The sequence below is a fragment of the Bos taurus genome, chromosome 27 (genome assembly GCF_002263795.3).
Source record: "Bos taurus isolate L1 Dominette 01449 registration number 42190680 breed Hereford chromosome 27, ARS-UCD2.0, whole genome shotgun sequence".
Lineage (NCBI taxonomy): Eukaryota > Metazoa > Chordata > Mammalia > Artiodactyla > Bovidae > Bos > Bos taurus.
Genome location: NC_037354.1, coordinates 32,135,156 through 32,161,131, shown reverse-complemented (window position 1 = coordinate 32,161,131; position 25,976 = coordinate 32,135,156). Strand labels below are relative to the sequence as shown.

At 42.9% G+C, this 25,976-nt stretch overlaps 1 protein-coding gene across 3 annotated transcripts in view; it reads right to left on the bottom strand.

Annotated features, from left to right (window-relative positions):
* Nucleotides 1-24,188, bottom strand: part of KCNU1 (potassium calcium-activated channel subfamily U member 1) — a 148,062-nt gene extending 123,874 nt beyond the window's left edge. For 2 of the 3 annotated variants that reach the window (XR_009493070.1, XM_059882238.1), the window contains exons 1-6: nt 23,962-24,188; nt 20,185-20,301; nt 5,158-5,219; nt 3,968-4,058; nt 2,624-2,735; nt 1,398-1,473 (exon numbers count right to left, since the gene is read on the bottom strand). Coding sequence is in view for 2 of the 3 variants with exons in the window: in XM_059882238.1 (XP_059738221.1) it covers nt 1,398-1,473; nt 2,624-2,735; nt 3,968-4,058; nt 5,158-5,219; nt 20,185-20,301; nt 23,962-24,150 (647 nt within the window). In the remaining variant the exon portion in view is untranslated. The remainder of the gene's footprint in view (nt 1-1,397; nt 1,474-2,623; nt 2,736-3,967; nt 4,059-5,157; nt 5,220-20,184; nt 20,302-23,961) is intronic. The other variant, NM_001163249.1, reaches the window with a different exon arrangement.
* Between the last annotated feature and the right edge of the window lie 1,788 nt (nt 24,189-25,976).

Sequence of the window (25,976 nt, the reverse complement as noted above, 5' to 3'; positions counted from 1 at the left end):
GATCAAACAAGCTCCTGTCTCCTAAAGAAAGCCTCCGAGTTTAGCTGAAATCTCTGGGGTTCTCAGCAAGGCTGCCTGTCCCACAAAAACAGCCCTTTCTCCACAAAGCATCAACTTATAGCAGTGAGACCCAGCTGGCCAGAACTATTTGATGATGCTTCTAGTGAGAATGCAGGGTCATGGAGATGGTGCGTACGTAATGTTAGACCAAAATGCTTACAGCTTTAACAGGACTGGAGCTTAAAGGTGCTGGGTTGGCCAAAAGGTTTGTTTGGAATTTTCCATAAGATGTTACAGAAAGACCCAAATGAACATTTTGGCCAACCCAATATTTGGATTTTTTTTTGTAACTGTAATTTTAATTTTGTGGAGACATTTAAATGATTCTATTTCTGTAAGAATGAGTTTATTGCTGCTACTGGGCAGCTCTCAGGCTTGGAGAAACTGTCATACATTCCTAGACAGCTGTGGTGTATTTCATGACAATGAATGTGTAGAATTAAAGTATCTGAGTTCTTTGGTGATCCACTGATTATTTAGTAAAATATTGTTTAGCCTCCATGTGTTTGTATTTTTTATAGTTTTTTTTTTTCCCTGTAATTGACTTCTAATCTCATAGCGTTGTGGTCAGAAAAGATGCTGGATATGATTTCAATTTTCTTAAATTTACTGAGGCTTTATTTGTAGCCCAAGATGTGATCTACCCTGGAGAATGTTCTGTGTGCACTTGAGAAGAAAGTGTATTCTGCTGCTTTGGGATGGAATGCCCTGTAAGTATTAAGTCTATCTGGTCTAATGCATCATTCAAGGCTTGTGTGTTCTTATTAACTTTCCATCTAGATGATCTGTCCATTGGCTTAATGGGGGGTTAAAGTTCCTCACTATTATTGTGTTACTGTTGACTTCCCCTTTTATGGCTGTTAGCATTTGCCTTAAGTATTGATGTGCTCCTATGTTGAGTACATTCCTGTGTACAACTCTTATCTTCTTGGATTGAACCTTTGATCGTTATCTAGTCTGTGTCTCTTTGATCATTATGTGATCTTTGTCTCTTTTAACAGTCATTATTTTAAAGTCTATTTTGTCTGAATTGCTTTGATTTAAGAAAAAAAACTTGGGGGGAGGGGGAAGAGTTAAAGCCTAAAGGAACGGATACACTGCAGGTCCAAGAAACAAAGAAGAAACAAACTCTTTAAGATGATTGCAAACTTCCAGCCAGTGTGTGAGGTTAATGCAATGGGAGAAAAGTAAGCGAATGCTACCTTGGGAAGTGAGGGATTTCATGACGTTTCCGCTGAAGTTTCTGATGGGAAATGAGCTGAGTTGAAGGTTCAGTTAACATTTGAATTTCCTAATCCAAACGAGTAAGGCATACTTGGGGCAGGCCTGGCATTTACCTGGTGCTGATGGCTCGCAGAATTTGCAAGATTTGAGGGAGTTCCAGCAGCCGCAATGCTCGTAAGAACCTTAAACCTAAAAGCAATCAAAAAAGAAAGCTGCAGTCTGAACTACCCCACACCTAGGACTGTTCATGTTCTCTCTCCCTGAAATGCTCAAATATATCACAATGTCATCAGTTTAAGACCATGAGGACTAGTTCAAATCCTGATTCACTTAATGGCTATTGTCATCTAAAGCAACACCCTTAGCTCCTCTGGTTCCTCATCTGTAAAATGGGAATTATAATGATACCCACCTCAAAGTGCTGCTGAGAATTATCATTACTACAAAGCATGTAATAAGCACAACTCACATTTTACTCTGTTTAACTCTTTTTTAGAATGGAGAGCAAATGATCCGTAAACCACTTAAATTCCTGACTGCAGAATCTCTGTGATACACTCCCCAGGGTTTACATGTTATTTGCATTTATATGGTTTGATAACAGCATCAGTAAGGAATATTTTTGTAGATAATAAATAATACGATTACATAAAAACTGACAAAGGCCACAGCAGACTCATGTACTGTCAATACAACTACCTTAAAGACAAAGTAACTAATTTTAAAAATCTCTAACAGGTCACCGCATATCTGGATATGAGGATTTATAGGTTTTAGATCTGGGAGGCTTTTCACCTCTCCTGTCACGTGGGATCCTAGCACAAAGGTGCCGAGGTGGGTGGTGATGTTGGGTGGTGATTTCCCTCCAGGAGCAGATAATCCCTAAACAATAAAAACCTTAGATATCAGATGACATCAGGCCCATCACTAGGGGCTGGGATGAAAAAAATGGGTTCTGAAAATACATTACAAAACCATACAAACATGGTGAGGAATTTTTTTAATGGAAATAAGGCTTTAAATGGGGGCTTCCTAGGTGGCGCAGTAGTAAAGAATCCACCTGCCAATGTAGAAGATGCAAGAGATGAGGGTTCGGTCCCTGGGGCAGGGAGATCCCCTGGAGGAGGGCATGACAACCCACTCCAGTATTCTTGCCTGGAGAATCCCATGGACAGAGGAGCCTGGCGGGCTACAGTCCATATGGTCGCAGAGTCAGACATGACTGAGCAACTGAGTGCACACAGGCTTTGAAAGTAAATAAAGAATACTTCGGAATGAATGTTGAGGGTTTTTTTTTAATTTTTTTGGAAATTGCTTCTAACTCCCACAATTCACTTACCTAGCCAGTTACTCTTCAAGTAATAAGAAATAAAGGTGGGTGGGATGGTAAAGATGTCTACAATCGAATTCATCTCCAACCAGAACTTGACCTTGTCATCTGCTGCCAGAAACTATGAAATAAAAGCACAAGACCCTGAATTCTGTTACCCTCAAGAATTTTACAGTGAACACTAAAGTGGCTTTTTCCAGGTACTTTTCATTCATTAACTGAAGCCCTGAACTCATTGTATCACATACATACATTATATATATATATATATATATGCATATACACTTATATGTATTTATATAACTATATAGGTGACATAGTGGTGAAGAATCTGCCTGTGGGTGCAGAAGAGGCAAGAGATGCAAGTTTGATCCCAAGGTTAGGAAGATTCCCCTGGAGGAGGAAATGGCAACCCACTCCAGTATTCTTGCCTGGAAAATTCTGACAGCGGAGCCTGGTGAGCTACAATTGATGGGGTCGCAAAGAGTCGGACATGACTGACTGAGCACAGACACACAACAGATAATGTATATTTATGTGTGGTCTTCAATAGAAAAGGTCTACAAGTTCGGCTGGCCAAGGCTGTGTTTATGAATTTCCCTATTTAGATTAAGAAAGGAAGCACTTCCAGAAGGGAGGATCTGCTATAAAAATAAGATTGTGATGGCTATTGCGGTTGAATAAATTTTGAAGCGAGGTCATAGAAATACATATATATCCTTAAAAATACATGCATATTTATACACATATATGTGTACACATGTTTGCACGTATATATGCACATATGTGAGAGTGTGTGTACATATATATGTATATATACATACACATCTCTCTAAAACATGGAATAGATAAATCTAAAATCTAGATCTAGGGTGGGCCCTCAAAAATTGCTTGTGGAATGAGAGAACTACTGAATATATGAATGCAACAAAGTTAAAAGCACAGAGTCTTTTATGGAGTTATATGGCACAGAAGCCATCAGTGGAGCAGATGACAATTTCAGAGGCTTCTTACCCAGGTTCTGCTATTTTGTGATTACTAGTTGCTCTTACTCGGTGGCAGGTGGGAAGCCAGTGAGAAAAATTCAGGATGACAGGACGATGATATTTTCTAAAGGAATCCTTTCCACTCATGCTGACATTGTTGGCCTGGTTTACAGGCTCAAGCGCAGGAGAGAGTTTTGGGGTCTCATTATAACTTTGACAATTCAGGACCCAGACCCTCTGGCTGTAGAGCCTGAGAGCCGAGGCAGATTGTCTGAGGAAGGCATCTCCTAGTATCACACAGATCTCTTCTGGACATGCCAGTGAGCGCCTCTGTTTACTCCAACATTCGATAGGTATAGGTACTTACTCTCAGCCCAAAATAGAAACTAAAGAAAGCGTTGAAGGTCAAATCAATCGGGATGGTTCTGTCTTTGTATGAAGAACAGCTTCTTACTGGGCTAGAAAAGAAACAAGGACAGTTTATAAAGATGGACATTTTAAAAGCTGTGACTACAGAGGACACAATAGAGAATAGGTGGGCAATTTTCTATTTATTTACCATGAATGGTCAACCCAGACTCTTATGTGCACATCTCGAGGAAATTACTTTTCTCTTGGGAGCAGAGGTCTGCATGAACAAAACCACCGCACTATGAATGGAGCTGAGAAAAACAGAATTACCTGCTCTTCTTTTCATAGGGTTTGTTGGTTACATTTCCACTTTATCAATGGGATTGAGCGGCACATGGCTTACATGGCTTTTTAAGGTTTGCAAGACCATCTACCCAGCCAGGACATTTTGGCTTCAGTATACTTCTGAGAGAGAGCTACTCCAGGTCAAATGAACTGATCTGAACCAAATTCCAAGAAAACGTTCCTAATAGATCAGTAAGGAATTCACGAAGCAAAGATGACTAGTTTCTGTAAGATCTCTGAAGTTGCCTGACTCGTGTGGCCCTCTAATCTCGTTTTACTTTAGCTGGAGCCCAGTGCAGTTCCCAGAGGATCAGCATGGAGTTCAGACTCTGTTGGGCTGTGTCCCAGAGGCTGTCCTGACTGTGGCAGAAGTGAGGGGAGTGCCTGCAGGGAAGAACACAGGATAATGTGCTCCTATGTCCCTGACGAGGGCTAGAATTTTCTCAAGACCATACAAACTTGTCTGAAATCTATGAGAAACGCTGAAATGCCTACCGAACTTCTGCGTCAACACCTAAGGAGCCCAAAGGCTGTATGGCCCACATAGAGGATCCAAAGGAGAGGTAACAGCTAGAGGCTTGTAGTCCCAGAAACTAAAACAGTCTTATGCACAGCACCCCAGCTTCTAGCAGTGCAGAATGACAGGATACAGAGGAAACGCATGCATTTGTGTGTGTGTGTGTATGTGTGTGTGGAGCTGGGTTTAGTACTTTCTGGGGGAAACGAAACACTTATCCTTTTTTATGAGCTTCTGTGTGTGAGTATCTGTGAAAGTATATTAAACATTATTCCTGAGAGAAAATTCCAAATTAGCTGGCAGCCTACTGATATAAGCAGACAAGACTGGGGAAATTTACTCACTCAGTAGAGTTGATGAAATAGATTATAAGAGACCCGATGCTTAGGACAAAGACAAGGATAACCTGGAAAAAAAAAAAAGAGAGAGAGAGAGATGTACAGATCCGTTTTGTTAACATGAACATAGATGAATAAACATACCAACAAAATTATGTTTTCCCTTTTTCCCTTCCTTATATATCTGTGGCCATTTTTTCAAACATTCATTCATTCATTCAAGAAAAATGGATTGGTTCAGACAAATGCTGTTTGAGTCCACCTGTATGACATGCCTGGAGAAGTTGAATTTATAGAGTCAGAAAGTACATTGGTAGGTGCTGGGAGAGGGGTGGGCGGGGGGGATGGGGAGTTAGTGTTCAATGGGGACAGAGTTTCAGTTTAGGAAGGTGAAATTTGGGAGACAGATGATGGTGAGAGTCACAACAATGTGACTATACTTAGTGCCACTGAGCTTTCCAGCTGAGTATGGCTAGGAGCATATGTTTTATGTTATGTGAATTTTACAACAATAAAAAAAATTAAATAAATGACAAATTTAAATAAAAACTGACTGGACCTTTACTATAATCAATAAATGAACCTGTATCCTCCCATAACTTCCTTAATTTTAACTTTCACACAGTTCAGAATAAACAATTGGTCCTTTCTGCTGCTTCTAAGGTTTTCTGAGCTCTGGAAGTCCTATCGTTCACTCACGCATTCACCAAACATTTATAGTGCTTAATATGTGTTATTCACTTTATTACACGCTAGAAAATGAGGGCCATGGCATACAGACTCTGAATTTGAATTGCCAGTGATGGTGGAGAAGAAACAGTCCCAAACCTGCCCCTCTAAAGGACGATCAGACTCTTGACAGGAGAGAATGTGCTATAAAGTGAGAAGAGAAGAACAAGTGCTTGAACTTGCCAATGTATCCAGTCTGTAAAATAAGAACTTGTGGAGTGCAATGAGAAATCTACCCATTCAGAATCTTCAGTGCATTTGGATGAAATCTTTTGCAGCCTCCGTGATTTTTTAGATCAATTATACACAATCAGTTAGTTCTAGTTTCCAAACATTAAAAAAAATATGTTCAGTCCAGTGTAAAACTCAGAATTTTATTTACAATTAAAGCTTCACTCCCCTCCAACTCAGGTGCCTCTTGGACAGGCTACCTGTATTTGAAAAGTGGTCAATGTCTTTTCTCTGTTAAGCTTTTTTGTTTTTTAGTTGAAGGCGATGGCAACCCACCCCAGGACTTGCCTAGAAAATCCCATGGATGGAGGAGCCTGGTAGGCTACAGTCCGTGGGGTCGTGAAGAGTCGGACACGACTGAACGACTTCACTTTCAATTTTCACTTTCATGCATTGGAGAAGGAAATGGCAACCCACTCCAGTGTTCTTGCCTGGAGAGTCCCAGGGACGGGGGAGCCTGGTGGGCTACTGTCTATGGGGTGGCACAGAGTCGGACACGACTGAAGCGACTTAGCCGCAGTAGCAGCACCAGCCTAGTGACTAGGCTGCCTCTGGCCTCTAGAGACTTGAGATTCATGATCAGTGTCAGGCAGTGAATCGAAAGGGGAGGTAGGACAGGTAACAGCCAGAAATGTTGGACCTGGCTGGTGTTAGATCACTAGGCTCTCACCCTTGGGCTCTCCAGGCAAGGGAGGTGTTAGTTTGCTTTCCTGGGTTGATTCATTGTTTGTAGAGATCCCGTTTTAATTTCTATTCCTATTCAACAGCTATTTGTTTCGTACCTCTCATGCCCCAAGAATCATTCTGGGGATTGGGATATATCTGTCACAAATATACACAAAGATCCCTGCCCTATGGAGCTCAGGGTCTGGACAATGAAGTAATTAACATGTACCTTAGGTGATATGTGAGAAGATGCGTGCTAGGAAAAGAAAGGAGAGCAATTGAAAAGATCAGAAGTGCAAGGTGAGGGGGCAGACTGGCTGCCATCTAGATAATATTTAAAGCTAAGTGTCCCCACTGCGGTTCTCCTGCGCTGAGTGGAAGCATCTTCTCTCGCTGGCTGCTCACAACTCCTTTCTCAGTGCACTTCCCACTCCTGATTCTGCTGGGACTCCTCCCTCCAGAGGCCTACTTGGACAGGTTCCAGAAGACTCTCCCCCGTGACCCGTGTCTGGCCCAGGGACCAGCTCGAGCACCCTGTGCCCCAAGAAACACTAGAAAAGTGAAAGTGAAAGGAAAGTGAAGTCGCTCAGTCGTGTCCGACTCTTTGCGACCCGTGGACTGTAGCCCACCAAGCTCCTCCATCCATGGGATTCTCCAGGCAAGAATACTGGAGTGGTTGCCATTTCCATCTCCAGGGGATCTTCCTGACCCAGGGATTGAACCTAGGTCTCCCACATTGCAGGCAGACGCTTTAACCTCTGCACCACCAAGGAAGCCCTTAAATACAAGAATACAGTCTCTCAGAAAACCTCCTATAGAGACACAGAACTTCAGATCCAAGTACTAACATCAAACATTTCAAGAGAGGAAAGGAAGCCAAGTTGAAAGAAGAAGGAGGAGGAGGCGGGGGGTGGGGGGGTGCTGAAAGGGGTGGCCTTACAGACGTCTCCTGCCACCTGCAGATACCCAGGCGTTATGGGACTTTTCTCTGGGACTCCAGAGAAGGGAGGACTGGAACTCGGCCCTACCAGAAATCAGACCAGACCAGAACCAGAATTTGAGTTCTCTGCCAAGAGGAGGTGATCAGTAAATTGGAAATTGGAGGGAGCTCTTATTGTGGTGGGGTGGTGGTTGGGGCGGGGGGCATGAGGCTTTCCTTAAGGACCGATTGTCTTCAGGGTGGCCATCTCTCTTCACCAATGAACCAGACTCAGCTTCTGCATCCCCAAAGTTCTAAGAGATGCAATCTGATCTTTCTAAGTGGTCTATCACTTGCCAGGAGAGGAAAGTCCCATGCCCTCCCCCCCCCGCCCCAACCACCACCCCGCCACAATAAGAGCTCCCTCCAATTCCCAATTTACCCTGATTTACATGGGATTGGTCAAGATGCTAAGACTTTCAAATGGTTTTCTTTCAACTGCTTTGTAAGTGGCAGAAGCTGTAGCTTACTGGGAGTTACTGACATCTATTTTTCTTGGGGTCTCAACTTTTACTGTCAGTTCTAACATCTGAATCATGAATCAATGGAGACATCACTAAGTTAGTGGGTCTCATGGAGATATTCAGTTGCAAATGTAGTCTGAAGTTCAGGAAAATATGTTGGGGGTGAATATATATAATATATATATATATATATATATATATATATATATCAGTAGATTAATCATTATTAATAGTTTTCATGAAATATTTTTCCTTCTCCTTACATATAATTACATATTTTTCTCCAAGGCTAAATTCCATAAGTGATTATTTATGTGTAAATCATGTATTGACAAGTCTCCAGAAATATGGTGGCAAGGCCATATATTTACAGCAATCCACAACATAGGAATTAACAAAAAAATAAATAAAAGAGGGAAATTTTAGCTTTATTCAAGAAGAACATCAACTTCATGTAAAAAGTAAAAAGGATGTAAATGTAAAAAGGATGATCCAGAAATTATGTGTAACAAACAACAAAATGTGTACCAAAGCAGAGTAAGGCTCTGGGAGCTAACAGCTTGTGAAGGCTGTTCAGGTGAAAATGGGAGATATTCTGAGAAGACTTAGGAATTTCCCTTGGGTTGAAGGAGCAGAGTCTGGAAGTGCTGGCTGGCTGGGAGAGGTGGGAAGCCCTCCATCTGGGCTTTGATTTCTACCTGCGTGTGTGCATGCTCAGTTCAACTCTCTGAGACCCCAAGGACTGTAGCCCACCAGGCTCCTCTGTCCATGGGGTTTTTCAGGCAAGAATACTGGAGTGGGTTGCCATTTCCTTCTCCAAGGGATCTTCCCGACCCAGGGATCGAACCCATGTCTCCTGTATCTCCTGCACTGGCAGGCAGATTCTTTACCACTGAACCACCTGGGAAACCCCAGTGGGGCTTAAAACCCCTGTTCAGCTGGTGGATGGTTATGGGTGTCTTCAGAATACAAACAGCCGCCAATGCAGTTGACAAGGGGCGCTATGAAAACCCTAGATCACATGTATACCTGTGGCGGATTCACTTTGATATTTGGCAAAACTAATACAATTATGTAAAGTTTAAAAATAAAATAAAATTGGAGAAAAAAGAAAAAAGAAAAAAAAAAAAAAAAAAAACCCTAGATCTTCCTTTGTGAAAATGAGCAGACAACAGAAAATTGACAATTACATAGAAAGGATAAGAAAACAGGAAGATCAGGCTGACAAAACAGACTACATAACTTCCAGGGAAAGAGTGAACACAGAATATATAATCAGACATTTCAGAATTCCCATTAGTGTTCCGGTGAAATTCTAAAAATCTGTGAAACAGTACTGGAGGATTGGAAAGGCAGAGGAACATGGGGTAACACAGGCAGTATTGCAAGAAGCTGTACCCCCGGGTGCTGGGAGATCAACAAAGAAAGGTCAGGATTCTCAGTATTTAGCATCTTAAAAGAGGTGCCCTTTGGAGGTGGGCTTCAGACTTGGGCGGAGGCGTCCTGGATTGGCTACTGAGCTTTGGTTCCAGCAGTGTTGGCAAAAACTGGAAATGGAAACCAGACATGGCTGCTGGAGTGAAAAAACTTTGATGAAGTGAGGCTGAAAAAAAACAGACGCAAAACACAGGAGCAGTTCCTCCCCCCACTCTAGAGCACAAGGGAGCTGACAAGGGACCTGTGGCTGCTGAGCACTAGCCTCACATGCCAAAGCAGAGGAGAGAGGGGGGATTCAGAGACCAGAAGCAAGGACATGCATCTAGCAAGTATCCTTAAGGAGCCAGGACACTTTGGAACAGCACTTCCAGAGATTTTAGGGAAAAGGATTATAAGCCAAGAATTCTAAACCCAACCAAATTATAGTTTACTTCTGAGAGCAACAGAAAAGAATTCTTGGACATCCAAGAATTCAGAAAGTACACACCTACAGTTTCCCTTGCAAATGAATATGGCAAGTACTCAAGAAAAAAAAAAATAGAAAGTTAAAATAAGTTACGTAAGAAAAGTGATGCCTAATAAAACAGGTAAAATTAATGGAATTTTTAACTCTAAAGAAAATATTAAGAAGGAAATCTTATGAGTTGTACAATGCTAAAAGCCAAAAACAAAACAAAACAAAGCCCCTAAAAAACAGTAGCAATCTGGAACTGAATGTTCAGATTAATTCAACAATTTCAGGAAGGAAAGAGGGGTGGTGTGGAGGAAAAATGTGCCAATAGTCTCATGGGAGAGCAGTATACAGATATAAAACACGCAGAGGTATGATTGGAGAGAAATATAGGTGGGGAGTTTGTTCTGAACTTCATTTACTGAAATGCTTATGATATTCTATTAAAAATGGAAAAACCCAAGTCAAAAGATGCAAAAGACGAAGAAGGAAATGGCAACCCACTCCAATAATCTTGCCAGGGAAATCCCATGGACAGAAGAGCCTGGTGGGCTACAGTCCATGGAGTTGCAAAAGAGTTAGACACGACTTAGCGACAAAGCAACAACAACAATAACAATTTCAACACTCACGAGGCCACTTGTGTATTGACTTAACCAGAATTAATTCAGCCCAACTGCTAGAGGCTTGTCACTAACACTGAGAGGGGTTTAAACCAACAACCACATCCAAAACAGATAGGCAGAACAGGTAGCTGAAATCCAGAAGTCTGTCATGGGAATACTAATAGTGGGTCTGTTTGCTGTTCCATGGCCACTTACAACATGGTCAGGCCAGTTGCAACACTGTAGTCTAAGCCGCTTCACCTGGGAGGGTGGAGACGCACCAGTGGCTCCCCTTGATGCCGTAGGCTGATGGATTCAGAGCTCACAGGCCAGGAGCTAATGCTGCCAGGCAAACACAGGCCTCTGGGGGAACGAGGCAGGGGATGAGCCCAGAGCTAGGTAAAGCCCTCTGCCCTCTCTGGTCCCAAACTGCACATTCCTTCCACATACTATTGCCGGGAGCCGGCGAGAGACATTCCACTCGTGACAAAGGTCATGAGGAAGGAGGCTCGGCATACGCAAAGGCGGGATCGAGCCTCAGGAGTCCCCCTGGATATTCTCGAGCATCTACCCCCAAAAAACCAGAGTCTGCCTACTTTATTGCTTTGTGCTCTCACCTCTGACTTTACTGGGGGCTGTCCCCCACCACCATCTCGCTCTCTCTGTCAAAGAGTTAACTTACAGCTCCAATTAATAAAGTTCCTGGGCATTAGGAGTGTTTAAATCCAAACCCCTCAGATAGCTCTCTAACTCGCCTGACAAGTTTACCCGGACTCCTACAGCTATGCACACGATTGTTTACAGTCTCCCAGCTTCGAGAGGCACGGGAAGCTTAAGATATTCAAATAGCTTAGAGCCTCTCAGAGAGTTAGAAACTGTCAGAATAAAACTAGTAAAAGATTTCATTGATGAGCCAATGCTTGTTGCCAAGTTTTCACATCCCCTGAATTGTATCCTTGAATGTGTATTAATTAATACAGTTGGTATGTAGAAAAAATAAGCAGTGGCCTTGGTGTTAGTAATTTTAGACCCTTAAGGTAATAAATTCTTTCCTTTGTTGTAAACCCATTACACATCCGCCCTATAGGAATGCAATTTTATCTTCGGAAGATGGCGCCAAACCTTAAAATAATTACTCTTAGAGAAAATAAGTCTTTGTGGATAAGTCTTTGTCAAGAGTCATAAAATGTTAATAGGCCTTCTGACCAGAAGATGATGTAAATCACCTAAACCATTTGTATACGATAAATTTGCAGGATAGAAACCCTAGTTTTTGATAAGGATCAAAGACTGCTGACTTTGCATCCCCTATTATCCTCTATGTGTAACTTAGCGTATAAAAGCCCCTGTTGAAAATAAAGCTACGGGCCTTGCTCACCAATGCTTGGTCTCCCCATGTCATTCTTCCCCTTAACTTCCAGCTGAGTCTCCATCTGGAGTGCGGATATCCTCTGCGACCATTTATTTGCCTGGGCTTCTAAGACCCACTCGAGAAGGTGTCTAAGGTGGGGCACCATCCGCTATTCGAGAGGGTGCCTGCGGCCTCCGTGGTCAGAGCTAACCTGGTGTCACAGGTTATATTGATTTTCTGCGTAAACCAAGCTACTCAGCTTCTTTTCTCCACTGAATTCCTACTGAGCTATCCTCATTCTATTATTCTTTATATCTTTGATAAATAAATAAATAAATAGTCGCCGACGCCGTCTCCCCTTCGAATACCCTGGATCAGCCGGGGCTGGACCTCGGCATACTATCAAAGTGTGATGTGAGGACTCAGCTCCAGGGATCCCAAAGGCTTCTCAAAGGAAATCTGTGAGATCATTTAATGGCACCCCACTCCAGTACTCTTGCCTGGAGATCCCCATGGATGGAGGAGCCTGGTGGGCTGCAGTCCATGGGGTCGCTAAGTCGGACATGACTGAGCAACTTCACTTTCACTTTTCACTTTCATGTTTTGGAGAAGGAAATGGCAACCCACTGCAGTGTTCTTGCCTGGAGAATCCCAGGGACAGGGGAGCCTGGTGGGCTGTGATCCATGGGGTCGCACAGAGTCGGACACGACTGAAGCGACTTAGCAGCAGCAGCAGCATTTATTTTCTAACTACAGACCTACATGAAGCTGGGTTTTCTTGGCATGTTTCAAAACAACATACTGCCTGTAGAAACAAATTTAAGATTCTAGCTGTCTTGAACTAGACCAGACAGTAAAGACATTTGCAAAATTATAAAAACAGTACTGCTGCTGCTAAGTTGCTTCAGTCGTGTCCGACTCTGTGCGACCCCATAGACGGAAGCCCACCAGGCTCCTCCATCCCTGGGATTCTCCAGGCAATAACACTGGAGTGGGTTGCTATTTGCTTCTCCAATGCATGAAAGTGAAAAGTGAAAGTGAAGTCACTCAGTCGTGTCTGACTCTTAGCGACCCCATGGACTGCAGCCTACCAGGCTCTTCCATCCATGGGATTTTCCAGGCAAGAGTACTGGAGTGGGGTGCCATTGCCTTCTCCGAAAAACAGTAGTACTCTTCTAATTAAGTTTTGGAAAAATTTGACTTTTAAAATAAATGCCATTCATATTACCCCCAAAATGCAAAAGAAATAAAATTAATAAAAACCAACAAATGAGGACCAGTTGGTAAAAAATCCACCTGCAATGCAGGAGACCCCGGTTTGATTCCTGGGTCACTAACATCCACTGGAGAAGGGACAGGCTACCTACTCCAGCATTCTGGCCTAGAGAATTCCATGGACTGTATAGTCCATGGGGTCGCAGAATTGGATACGACTGAGCAAATTTCACTCACCTCAACAAATAAGGAATGTAGATATCATCCAATTGTCAGTATTTAGTACACCCACGACCTTGATGCTGGGAAAGATCAGAGGCAGGAGGAGAAGGGGACGACAGAGGATGAAATGGTTGGATGGCATCACCAACTCAATGGACATGAGTTTGGGAAACTCCTGGAGTTGATGATGGACGGGGAAGCCTGGTGTGCTGCAGTTCATGGGGTCGCAGAGTCAGACACGACTGAGCAACTGAACTTAACTGAATGAAGGGTTTACAATACTCCCTGCAGCATTTTAAGGAAGTTTATAGTCAAGGCTATGGTTTTTCCTGTGGTCATGTATGGATGTGAGAGTTGGACTGTGAAGAAGGCTGAGTGCTGAAGAATTGATGCTTTTGAACTGTGGTGTTGGAGAAGACTCTTGAGAGTCCCTTGGACTGCAAGGAGATCCAACCAGTCCATTCTGAAGGAGATCAACCCTGGGATTTCTTTGGAAGGAATGATGCTAAAGCTGAAACTCCAGTACTTTGGCCACCTCATGTGAAGAGTTGACTCATTGGAAAAGACTCTGATGCTGGGAGGGATTGGGGGCAGGAGGAGAAGGGGGATGAGATGGCTGGATGGCATCACTGACTCGATGGACGTGAGTCTAGGTGAACTCCGGGAGTTGTTGATGGACAGGGAGGCCTGGCGTGCTTCGATTCATGGGGTCACAAAGAGTGGGACATGACTGAGCGACTGATCTGATCTGATCTGATTCACATTATATGAAAGAAGTTCAGTTTGGGAAAAATTAATCTGCTCAAGATGAAGTGCAGAAGCCAATGTTTTAAGTTCACATCTTTCAAAATTCTCAATCACCATGTCATTTTGCCTCCCCAGTAAGGAACAAATACGTTACAAAGGTTTTAGTTGTTTATCCAACACCCACTCTCCCTTTTCTTACTAACAGAACTCCCGTTTGTTTGCTTAAGCCACAGATATTTAGATAGCCTATTATGCAGTAAATTCAATCTCTAAATATTATAAAGACCAACAAAACAGATCACCATAAAGGAAAATAATTAAATCCTCCTGGTAAATTAACAAATAAATGTATTCTTAAATCAATAAACACAAAAATCCAGCTACATGATATTTAAAGAGACACATAAGAGGAAATAAGACATAAAGACTGAAAGACGCTGGGCAAAGACATCCCAATCAAGTATGAATAAAAAGAAAGCAATGTTACATGCTAATATTATATCCCAAAACATGCCAGGAGTTAAAAAAAAAAAAAAAAACTACAAAAAATCCCCACTCAATGTGACAAAAAACACCTAGTCAATGTGACAAAAATGGATATTTCATATTAGTAAAATGCACTATCAACCATGGATATACAATAGGTAACTATGCATCAATTGATGCTATATAAAATATCTAAATCTGATAGAAATGCAAGATATTTGATAAAACTATAAAATCATGAATGAAAAATTTTGACATGCCCTTTTCAAGCAGTCAGCAATTAATTAAGGGTAGGGAAAATACATATAATTATAGTGCCTATATGTCAAACCATAAACATTCTCTCAAAAGTCCATTACACAGTAATAAAAATTGACCATGTACTAGGTAACAAAGAATTTCCCCATAAATTTCATCAACTAGAGATCATAAAGGCAGTGATATTCTTGGTCCATCAATTCCACCAAAATAGAAAAGAGAGTTTTCCATTCCTAAGGAAACAAAAGCACGCACGCTTCTCAATAGAATAGGAATCCAACAGGAAATCAAAATTAAAACTGAAAACAACTTAAAGACGATCAGGCATTTTTAAAAACCAGAATATCACTTGCCAAGGCCTATGAGATGTGACCAAAGACGTGCTCGGAGGAAGAAGTTTTTATAAATGAAATTCAACTGAATAACCTGTTGAAAAGCACTCAGCCCAGATGACTGGCCAGGTGCAGGCTGCGCAGGCGCAGTGGGACTGAGCTGGGCATGCGCAGTACCGTGATGTGGCTTCTAGGCTGCGCCCGGCCAGATGAGGCCGCCAAGGTTCACGGTTCAGGGATCTCCAGGTTGACAAGAAAGACGACTGGTGGCCCACGGCAGAGCCGACTGGGGAGGAGGTGTGAGCACGAGCTCGGGAAAACCAAGCTCATCCAAGCTGCTCCAGTGACGAAAATAAGCCCAGTGATCAGGAAATTGACCAACATGATGATTTAGGAGGAAACGAACTGTGGAATACGTGAACCGTGAACTTCCAGATGTTCAAGCTGGTTTTAGAAAAGGCAGAAGAACCAGAGATCAAATTGCCAACATCTTCTGGATCATCGAAAAAGCAGAGAATTCCAGAAAAACATCTATTTCTGCTTTCTTGACTATGCGAAAGCCTTTGACTGTGTGGATCACAATAAACTGTGGAAAATTCTGAAAGAGATGGGAACACCAGACCACCTGACCTGCCTCTTGAGAAACCTGTATGCAGGTCAGGAAGCAGCAGTTAGAACTGGACATGGAACAACAGACTGGTTCCAAACAGGAAAAGGAATACGTCAAGGCTGTATATTGTCACCCTGCTTATTTAACTCATATGCAGAGTACATAATGAGAAACGCTGGGCTGGAAGAAGCACAAGCTGGAATCTAGATTGCCGAGAGAAATATCAATAACCTCAGATGTGCAGATGACACCACCCTTATGGCAGAAAGTGAAGAAAAACTAAAGAGTCTCTTGATGAAAGTGAAAGAGGAGAGTGAAAAAGTTGGCTTAAAATTCAGCATTCACAAAACTAAGATCATGGCATCTGGTCCCATCATTTCATGGCAAATAGATGGGAAAACAATGAAAACAGTGAGAGACATTTTTTGGCTTCAAAAATCACTGCAGATGGTGACTGCAGCTATGAAATTAAAAGACACTTGCTCCTTGGAAGAAAAACTATGACCAACCTAGACAGCATATTAAAAAGCAGAGACATTACTTTGCCAACAAAGGTCCATCTAGTCAAAACTATGGTTTTTCCAGTAGTCATGTATGGCTGAGCGCTGAAGAATTGATGCTTTTAAACTGTGGTGTTGGAGAAGACTCTTGAGAGTCCCTTGGACTGCAAGGAGATCCACCCAGTCTATCCTAAAGGAAATCAGTCCTGAATATTCATTGGAAGGATAGATACTGAAGCTGAAACTCTAAAACTTTGGCCACCTGATGCAAAGAACCAACTCATTGGAAAAGACCCTGATGCTGGGAAAGATTGAAGGTGGGAGGAGAAGGGGATGACAGAGGATGAGATGGTTGGATGGCATCACCAACTTGATGGCCATGAGTTTGAGTGAACTCTGGGAGTTGGTGATGGACAGGGAAGCCTGGCGTGCTGCAGTCCATGGGGTCACAAAGAGTTGGACACGACTGAGTGACTGAACTGAACTGAAGTTATTGGCCAGGACCCCGGGACAGAATGAGGAAGGTGTGGAAAGGAAGCAGTCTGAGAAGTACCACACTGTTTCTGCAGAGGAACAGAGAGACATCAAACTCCATTCCTGCACTCTCTTGCATGGGGCACTGAGAAACTGAGCCTGGGATGGGCAGGGACCCGTCCTCAAAGGTGCCCATTCCTACCAGGCCCCTGTGATACGAGCTGACCAGTGTGGTGGCTTCCTGGCCTCGAGAGGAAAAAGTACCTGTGGATGGTGTTGTCTGAGGAGTGTCACGGTTGCTGCTGGAGGCTTCTGGGAGCCGCAGTGATGATCTAAAGGAAGCGTGATGCATACAAGATGGCCAAGGCCACCTCTACCCGGGCTGGGTACCACAGGTAGTAGGGGGAGGGCAGAGCCTCTTCTGCCCCTGGACAAAATGCAGCTTCTATCACCTTAACCAATAGGTAAGGATTGGCCACATGATGCGAAGAGCTGACTCATTTGAAAAGACCCTGATGCTAGGAAAGATTGAGAGCAGGAGGAGAAGGAGACGACAGAGGATGAGATGGTTGGATGGCATCACCAACTCAATGGACATGAGTTTGGGTAAGCTCCGGGAGTTGGTGATGGCCAGGGAGGCCTGGCATGCTGCAGTCCATGGGGGCACAAAGAGTTGGACACAACTGAGTGATTAACACACACACACACACACACACACGTATATCATGAAACAAACTAGTTTGCCTTTGACAGTTCCTTTATTTTCAAACTTTAGTGCCTCTTGAATTTCTAAAACATAATTAGACTGTGTCAACCCATGCTTCTTAAAAACTCCTCAATGACTCCCTGTTGCATCAGAATAAATCCTTCCATTTGAGCAACCTACGCATTGCAGGGCCCTCCCATCTCTACTCAGACCTCACTGTTCTCCTACCTCCTGGCCTCTGACACAGGAACCCCATTTGGCATTTACCGTAATTTGAGCCCTTACTTCCACAAGTCTCTTCTCTCAAACAGGAAACTTGTTCCTTCTGCTCTTTAATCTCTTTATTCTTCTGATTCTTCAGGTCTCAGCTCAAATCTTACCTTTTCAGAGATTTCCTCTCAGATCACTGCATCTAATGTGGTCTAACTCCAAAACCACCAAAATTCTCAAACATACCCCTCATCATTCTCTCACTGGTAACCATCTGAATTTATCCTTCCTGTTTATGTACATATTTATCATTTCTACCTCCACGAGAATTTCAGTCCCATAAGTGTAAGACTCTCGCCTGCATTTTTCACCATGTCTAGAATATATGCTTCGCATGTAGTTGCAAACAATAAATATTTGTGGAAAGAAGGAAGAAAGGAAATTACAAAGGAAGGGTGGGTGGAAGGAAGGAGCCATTCCCCGCCCCCCATCCTTTCATACACACTTGCTTGGAACCCTCACAGAGACTCTCAATTCTGTCTTTCAGTGCCAGACTATTCTGCTTCCTGTTTTCCAACTATTTAATCATAACCCATGTCAGATCAAAAGAACAATTTTTCCATCATTAAAGAAGTACTATATATTGGCATGTACTCAACACTTACTCCTTGCCACCCACTCTGTATACGCAGTGCTTATATGGTAGACGGTGTAGAGTTCTCTTTTGCCTTACCCCAGTCACCTTGACTACTTTAGTCCCAACATTGTCCACATATAATCTAACATGATTTGAACACTTGAAGAGATCTAACCAACAAATCCGTGATAAAATTTTAAAAAAAGAACCAGAAAATCCTTCTTTAACAGGTGTTGGGGTTAAGGATTTCAAAAAAGAGACCAGAAAAAAAAGGAGAGGCACATTCTCAGATGACTCAGTATTCACTGCAGAGTTCATCAACGCAATTTTATTTATGTACTTTAAGTTTTAAAAGCTGTTAGATCTGAATTAAGTAACATTGAGTTTTCTAGAAAAGAGCGATGTATGAATCACAAAAGACGATCGTTGTTGGTTCACATACATCTCCTTCCACTGTGTTACCACGTGATGGCAGCACACCCTCACATTACGGATTCTGATTTTGAATGTTTCAGATCAAACAATACTACTGAAATGATGATCAGGGTGATATTCATTTACAGGGCGTCTGCTATTTCCAGACAATGGGGTATAAACTTCCCCCCATCCCCCTGACATGGTCTTTTTCTCTCAAGGAGCGCATGGAGCAGTGCGGGGAGACAGGCTTATGCACAGATAATTTTAAGAACAGTGGAAATGATAGAAACCTAGAGGTGGGGACTCTTAGCTTAATATGGTGGTTGCTGTTTAGTTGCTAAGTCGTGTCTGATTCTTTGTGACCCCTGGACTGTAGCCACCAGGCTCCTCTGTCCATAGGCTTTTCCAGGCAAGAATACTGGAGTGGGTTGCCATTTCCTTCTCCAGGGGATCTTCCTGACCCAGGAATTGAACCCAGGTCTCCTGCACTGCAGGCAGAGTCTTTACCAAGAGAGCTAGGGAGATAAGGTAAAATTTCCCTGATGGGATGATGCCTGGATTGAATTTTAATGCATCAGAGTTTACCTGGGTGAAAATAGGAAGTAAATGATAAATATTCAGAGGCAAAAAAGACTAGCTTTTGAAAATTTACTTTTAATTGGAGGACAATAGCTATACAATGTTGTGTTGGTTTCTGCTGTACAACAACATTAATCAGCTATTAGCATACATACATCCCTCCCTCTTCAGCCTCCGTCCCAGCCACCCCTCCATCCCACCCCTCCTGGTCATCACAGAGCACTGAGCTGAACCCCTTGTGCTATACAGCAGCCTCCCACTAGCTATCTGTTTTACATATGGTAGTGTATATATGTCAACGCTGAAGAAAGGAAGCTGTTAGCATCAAAGGAGGGGGAAATACCTGTCCCTTACAGAGCAGAGAATCCACTACAAACCAACATTATTTGAGCATCAGCTATATGCCCGGCATCGATCTACATTACAAAGAGAACAAACCATCTACATACAAGAACAGAATGCACACAACCTTTGCCCTAATAAAGTTTTTCTTCTGGGGGATAGACTGACAACAAATAGAAAACGCAATGCCAAATGAGTCTCTTCACTCCAAAGGAAAAAGCAAGCAGAAGCGTAAGTTGGAGACCACAGATGCAGGGAGACAGCCGTTGGGAGGTAGTGATGTTTTGGGAAAGGCCGCCAGGGCACAGCAGATGCCTTTACGTGGACCATGCATCACAGTCATGGCTAAAGTCTTTTAGCAAGTGGTCACTGGAAACGTACTCACCAATACCTGTCCCACCAAGGTCTGTGCCGAGAGCAGCATTTCTATACGATCACGAAAGTGGCTCTGGAAGGTGAGACTTCTTGAATGTTTACGTCTCATGTTACCTGAATTAAATTCCTAGAAGCAAGAGAAAGAAATGGAGAGTGAGCTGGGTCTCAGAAGAGGTCATGGGTTTCATGAGTGGTTGATGGCATCTCCTGCTGTGACATCAGCCAGAATCTCTCCACCTTGTCCCACCCCAGGAAACTTAAAGTCCCCTCTTCCATATTTCACGGATGAATCTGACTCGGTTTGCATTTTACTGCTCTTCTGCAGTAGTTTCATTCCAACCCCTGCAGTCTTTGCCATGTTTGTCTCACATCCTTCACACTGACTCTGTCGTAATGATCAGGGTTGGGAGAAAAGAGCTTCCTTCTGCTCTGGGAATAAGTGTCTTATCCTTTTCCATCAAGATACATGGACAAAGAACAAAGATTACACGTGGATTTCTAGGTGGTTACTTAAGTATCTGCTTTTTTTTTTTTTTTTTTTGAGCAAGAAAGAAGAGGAAAATGTTTAGGCATTTTATATTGATTTTAATTCCTTATCTGGTATCCTATCCTGTTGAAACTATGATCCTCCCTCACATTTATAAAATGCCTTTACTTATTATACAATCTTTGGGTTCCGCATCTGCGGATTCAACCAATATCAGATGGAAAATAGTTGGAAAAACAATTCTAGAAAGTTCCAGAAGACAAAGCTTGGATTTGCGGGGTTTGGGCCTCTAGTTACACAGCATTTACATTGTATTTGGTATTATAACTCATCTAGAAGTGATTTGAAGTGTACTGGAGACATGCCCAAGGAAGGTGCAAGTACTATGCCCTTTTATATAAGGGACTTGAGCACCCTCAGATTTTGGTATGGGGGGACGTCCTGCAACCAACCCGTGGCTGATACCAAGGGATGACTCTATTTGAAATTTATAATAATCTTATGAGGTAGACAAAGTAAGTCTGATTGAATCCATTTTATACTGAAGGAAACTAAGGTATCACAAAATTAAATAAGGAAACTGAGGTATAGCAAATTTAAATGACATACTCCTGGGTAGGCAATGAAAACAGGCTGGAGGCTGAATTAGCCGCTGGGTCTGTTAGTCTTGAACTAGTCCCCAGAAAGGCACACATGAATGGGCATTGACCTCACCATGTGAAATAAGACCTCTGAGTTTTAGAAAAGCTCATTTCATGTGGAGCCAGGCTTTTGAAATGATATAATTTCTCTATCTATGTTTTCTGAATGGTAAGAAGTTTCATTAAATGACTATTTGATAGAGTTCATATCTCCATCAACGATTGCCTCTAATGCCTATGACTCATCCTGTGCCTTCCTGGGAAGTTGTCTGGACATCGATTTTTTTTTTAAAAGATATTCAATGGCATGAATGTGGAACACTCATTTGAATTCCATTATAAAACTGAGGTGCCTTCTGTGGGAAAACAAATTGGCCCTAAGATATAATAAAATTGTACATATGAATGTAGTAAATCTTTTAAAATGCACATTTAAGGAGAAAATTATGACTCTCCAAATAATTTTTTTAAAACAATTTTCCACAGTACCTAGCTTTGTGGCATTTTTGCATTAGGCCAACATTCCCAAAGGCTTAGAGAAAAATACAACACTCTCAATTCAATTAGATCTAACAAATTATTAAGAAGTCATTCAATTGTTATCAAACTCTCTCCTCAGGATTTAAAAGAACAGCACAGTCTGTTGGTTGCTAAGACCCCACTGGTGAACATTTTGCAACATCTTCTTCCTATCTGAAATGAAAGGTACCTCTGGACTGGAAGGCAGACATAAATTATATCAAAAGAAAGACATGAAAAATACAGCAAATGTTTGTAGACAAATGGGTTCCCACATTTTTGTAAACCACAGAAAAACGAATATAATGGGGGAGAAGATACACTTCTGGAAGCAGAAATCTAAGGAGACTAAATAATTCTACCAATTCAGTTGTGCACTAAAAAAATAAAATAAAGATAGAAGGCAGGTTCACTATATCCACTACCCATTTGTGCTTCCCATTAGTGTCATTAAGCAGTTAGAACCCAGGATTCTTCTCCCAGTTGTAATGCCACTGCTTGTTGTTTTTAATCTAGAAATAATTAGTAATAGCACTGGGGCTTCCCTGGGAACTCAGTGGTAAAGAATCTGCCTGCAATGCAGGAGACAGGCAAAACTTGGGTTCGATCTCTGGATGGGGAAGATCCCCTTGAGGAGGAAATGGCAACCCACTCCAGTGTTCCTGCCAGGAAAATCCCATGGACAGAGGAGTCTGGGTAGACTGCAAGTCCATAAGGTCACCAAGAGTTGAACACGACTGAGCACACAGCAAACTCATTTAGCAAAAAAAAAAAAAAAAAATCTGTAAACTTCCATATTGGACACTTCTCAAAAGCAGACACCTGAATTTCATGTAATGACACTGCCAATGCCCTGAAAAAATTACCAAGTTATAAATTCTTTTATGTCAGTGTTTAGCATCAAGAGTCAGTGCTTCAAGGAACTGTTCAGGATTAATTGCAAAACACAATTGAAATGTGTTCTATTCTGGAAATCAGAGAAATGAAGCTGGGGGAAAATAACTGAGAGCATTCAACCACTGGTACTAGAATAGCCATTATGTAGCATTTGAGTGTTTCTATTCCTTTAAGCCAGCTTCCCTGATGGGGCCATGGTAAAGAATCTGCCTGTCAATGCAGGAGACAAGGGTTTGATCCCTGGGTTGGGAAGATCACTGGAGAAGGGAAGTGGCAACCTAACCTGGAATACTTGCTTGAAAAATCCCTATGGACAGAGGAGCCTAGCGGGCTATAGTCCATGGGGTTGCAAGGAGTTGGACACGGCTTAGTGGTTGAAGAAGAAGAACAACAGTCTCTTAAGCAGAGCTTTCCCTGGATAAGATACCTCTTTACCATCATCATTTTCCAGCTGTTATGCAGCAGCACCCACCCTTGCAAAGCTTGTTTGGGCATAAAAAAGTGTCTCTGCATTTGCGGCTGGATGACCCGTGCCACGTGTGCATGGGTTTCTGTGGGTGCGTGTGTATAGTTCCTTGTGTTGTTTTAACATGTATGAAAGGCAGTGTATACTTCTGAGTACCTGAACCTCTTGCACGAACGATCCGGGAAAGTGAGATTGACCCCGGCGTCTCTTCTGCCTCCCTCATCGTACCTAACACGACTGTCATTTTAAAATTTGAAACAGAGGCACAGACATAGTGCTGTGGATGCTCAGTCACCCGGCCATGTCTGACTCTTTGCGACCCCACGGCCTGCAGCCCCCCAGGCTCCTCTGTCCTTGAAATTCTCCAGGCCAGAATACTGCAGTGAGTAGCCATTCCTTCCTCCAGGGGAATCTTCCCAACCCAGGGATCGAACCCAGTTCTCCTGCATTGCAGTCAGATTCTTTACCTTCTGAGCTACCAGGGACTCAGTGTTAGTAGATGTTTTTTTCAAATTAGTGACCTCTGTTTCCAGAGCTAACATTCTGCATCATCCACATGAGGCATTGCTTCTCCCAGAGGTGGGAGAGGAGGCCAGGCCTTGTAGCTGTGCCCTTTGGAATGAAGGCCTGGGGTCCTGCCCCCTGAGCGGGGTGGACACCTTTCTAAGTCACTCCACCACAGCTCTTGGCCCAGGAAAACTGGGTGATGCCTTTGTGGTCTTCTAAACACAAACTCAAGCCAAACCTGTCTCTGATCTTTGTAACAGGGGAACTGACCAGGAAAATTCCCTTGCTCTTTTTCCATTTTTTAAAATTCCTCCCGATGAACCTGGATATGAATAAGATGAGGAATCCACAGAAGAAGATTACAATGGAGGAAAGAATAAACACTGCCTGGATCTCAGTTGTACAAGACAATTTCTCCATGCTTTCCTCAAGTTCATCCTTTGGCTTGGTTACAAACATCTTGAGACAGAACTGTCCGGCGGCCTCCTCTGTGATGTCATGATCACACGGTAACGATTCCAGGAATTAGAGTTCAGTGCGTCAGGGTCTTAACCTCCTCGTGCAGCAACAGTGAAGGGGTCTGGTAACCAGTGAGGTGCTGACTCACAGGATGCAACTGAATGAGCAGAAGGTCCAGGACGTGGGTCTTTGGAAGACCGGGATTCTAGATGGGATGCTCTTACTGATTTTCTCCATGACCTTGAGAAAACTGCATCCTTCGTGGCCACGGTCAACTGGCCATCTATCTGGTTTGTGCAAGCAACTTTAGGAGAACTTTTTTTTTTGAGTGAGATGACCTTGAACCACGCCTGAATCCACAGGCTGACTCTTCTCCTGAGTGATACCACAGTCTCAGTAACCTCAGAGGAACAGAGGAGAGGAGGACTTCAAGATTTTTGTGTATCCTCTCAATCAGAAAGGCAGAGTACAGGAGTTGCAGGAGGCAACTTTGTGAGGGGGAACACTGGTTGGTTGCTTTTTAGCTCAGGAACCCATTCCCCCCATCCCTTCTTTTATGGGGCCCTCTCCTTTCTTGCTTTTATCCCTGCCCTGTCCCCAGACCCTTTGGTCCAGTACAGGTAGAGTTCAAAATGAGAGCAATAGCTTTTATTTCCTCTGGTGTTTTCAAAGGTGTAAGAAATGTCATGCCTTTCAGTGTGCACGAGTAGTGGGCAAAATTTCAGTGCCCGGCAGAGGGGCTAGTTCCCCCCAGTTATTGTGAAGATGAGTCATCTTCATGCTGTTGTCCTTTGGGGCCCGCCTTGACTCAGCTACCTGTAGCAACTGATAGCGATAGCTTTTCCTAGAAAGGCTGCCATGGGCAGATTGCCTTCTCTTCAGTTTACCTATAATTTTCACAAAAGGCTGTCATTAAGCTCGCTGGCTAGCAGAGGGCAGCATGATAAAGAACTCTGTTCTAGGAGTCCGAAGCTCTGAGCTCCAAACCCAGCCCTTCTGTTAAGTTACTATGTGGGATCTTCCAAGTCACTTAGTTTTTTATAGTCTTATTTTAAGATAATACAGACTTGATGCCATCTTTAAGAACTCCATAAGGTAGTGGGATCGTACTGTGAAAAGTAGTGCTTAGCTAGTAGAGTTCTTTTTATGAATGGCATTGATTCTAAAGAAAAGGAGGAAACAGGCAGATAAAGGAAGGAAGGGAAGCGGGAAGGAAAAGAGGGAGGTAGGGGAGAAGGAAGGAAGGAACAAAGAAGGAAGGGTTTTGTTCATATCACACACTCACACTATATGCCCATAGATACGTGGTAAACAAGATCACAGTTTCCAAGTTGAAGTTCATTCACATTGTTGACTTAGTCTGATTAAGCTGTCATCACCAATGATATTTTTCCACTTCCTGACGTTTGTCGTTAAATATTGTCAAAGTATTACTGTCCTCTGAAAGAAGTGCTATCAGCCGAGTGTGTATATGCACAGGACATGGTGGTGGGGTGTGTGTGTGTACACAGTGGCATGGTGTGTTTCTGTGGGTATGTGCCTCCTAGCACGCAAGCAGATACTATATTCCAAGAACTGTAAGCATGATAGAGAATAAAAAAGACTAGTTCACCCCCTCCCAGGGGATCCAGTTGTCAAAGGAAAACAGTTAAAATTAGAAACTGGCCACATGTCCGGGGAAGAAGTCAAGTAAGTAGAAGCAGGACCCTCACCCAGCTGAGGCTCCCCAGATGTGCTCAGGAGGCTGCCTTGAGTATGCCGATTGTGTTTGAAGCTGGGGTCTGAAACGGGGGAAGCTACCTAGGCCCAGAGCCCCTGTGGGCTTG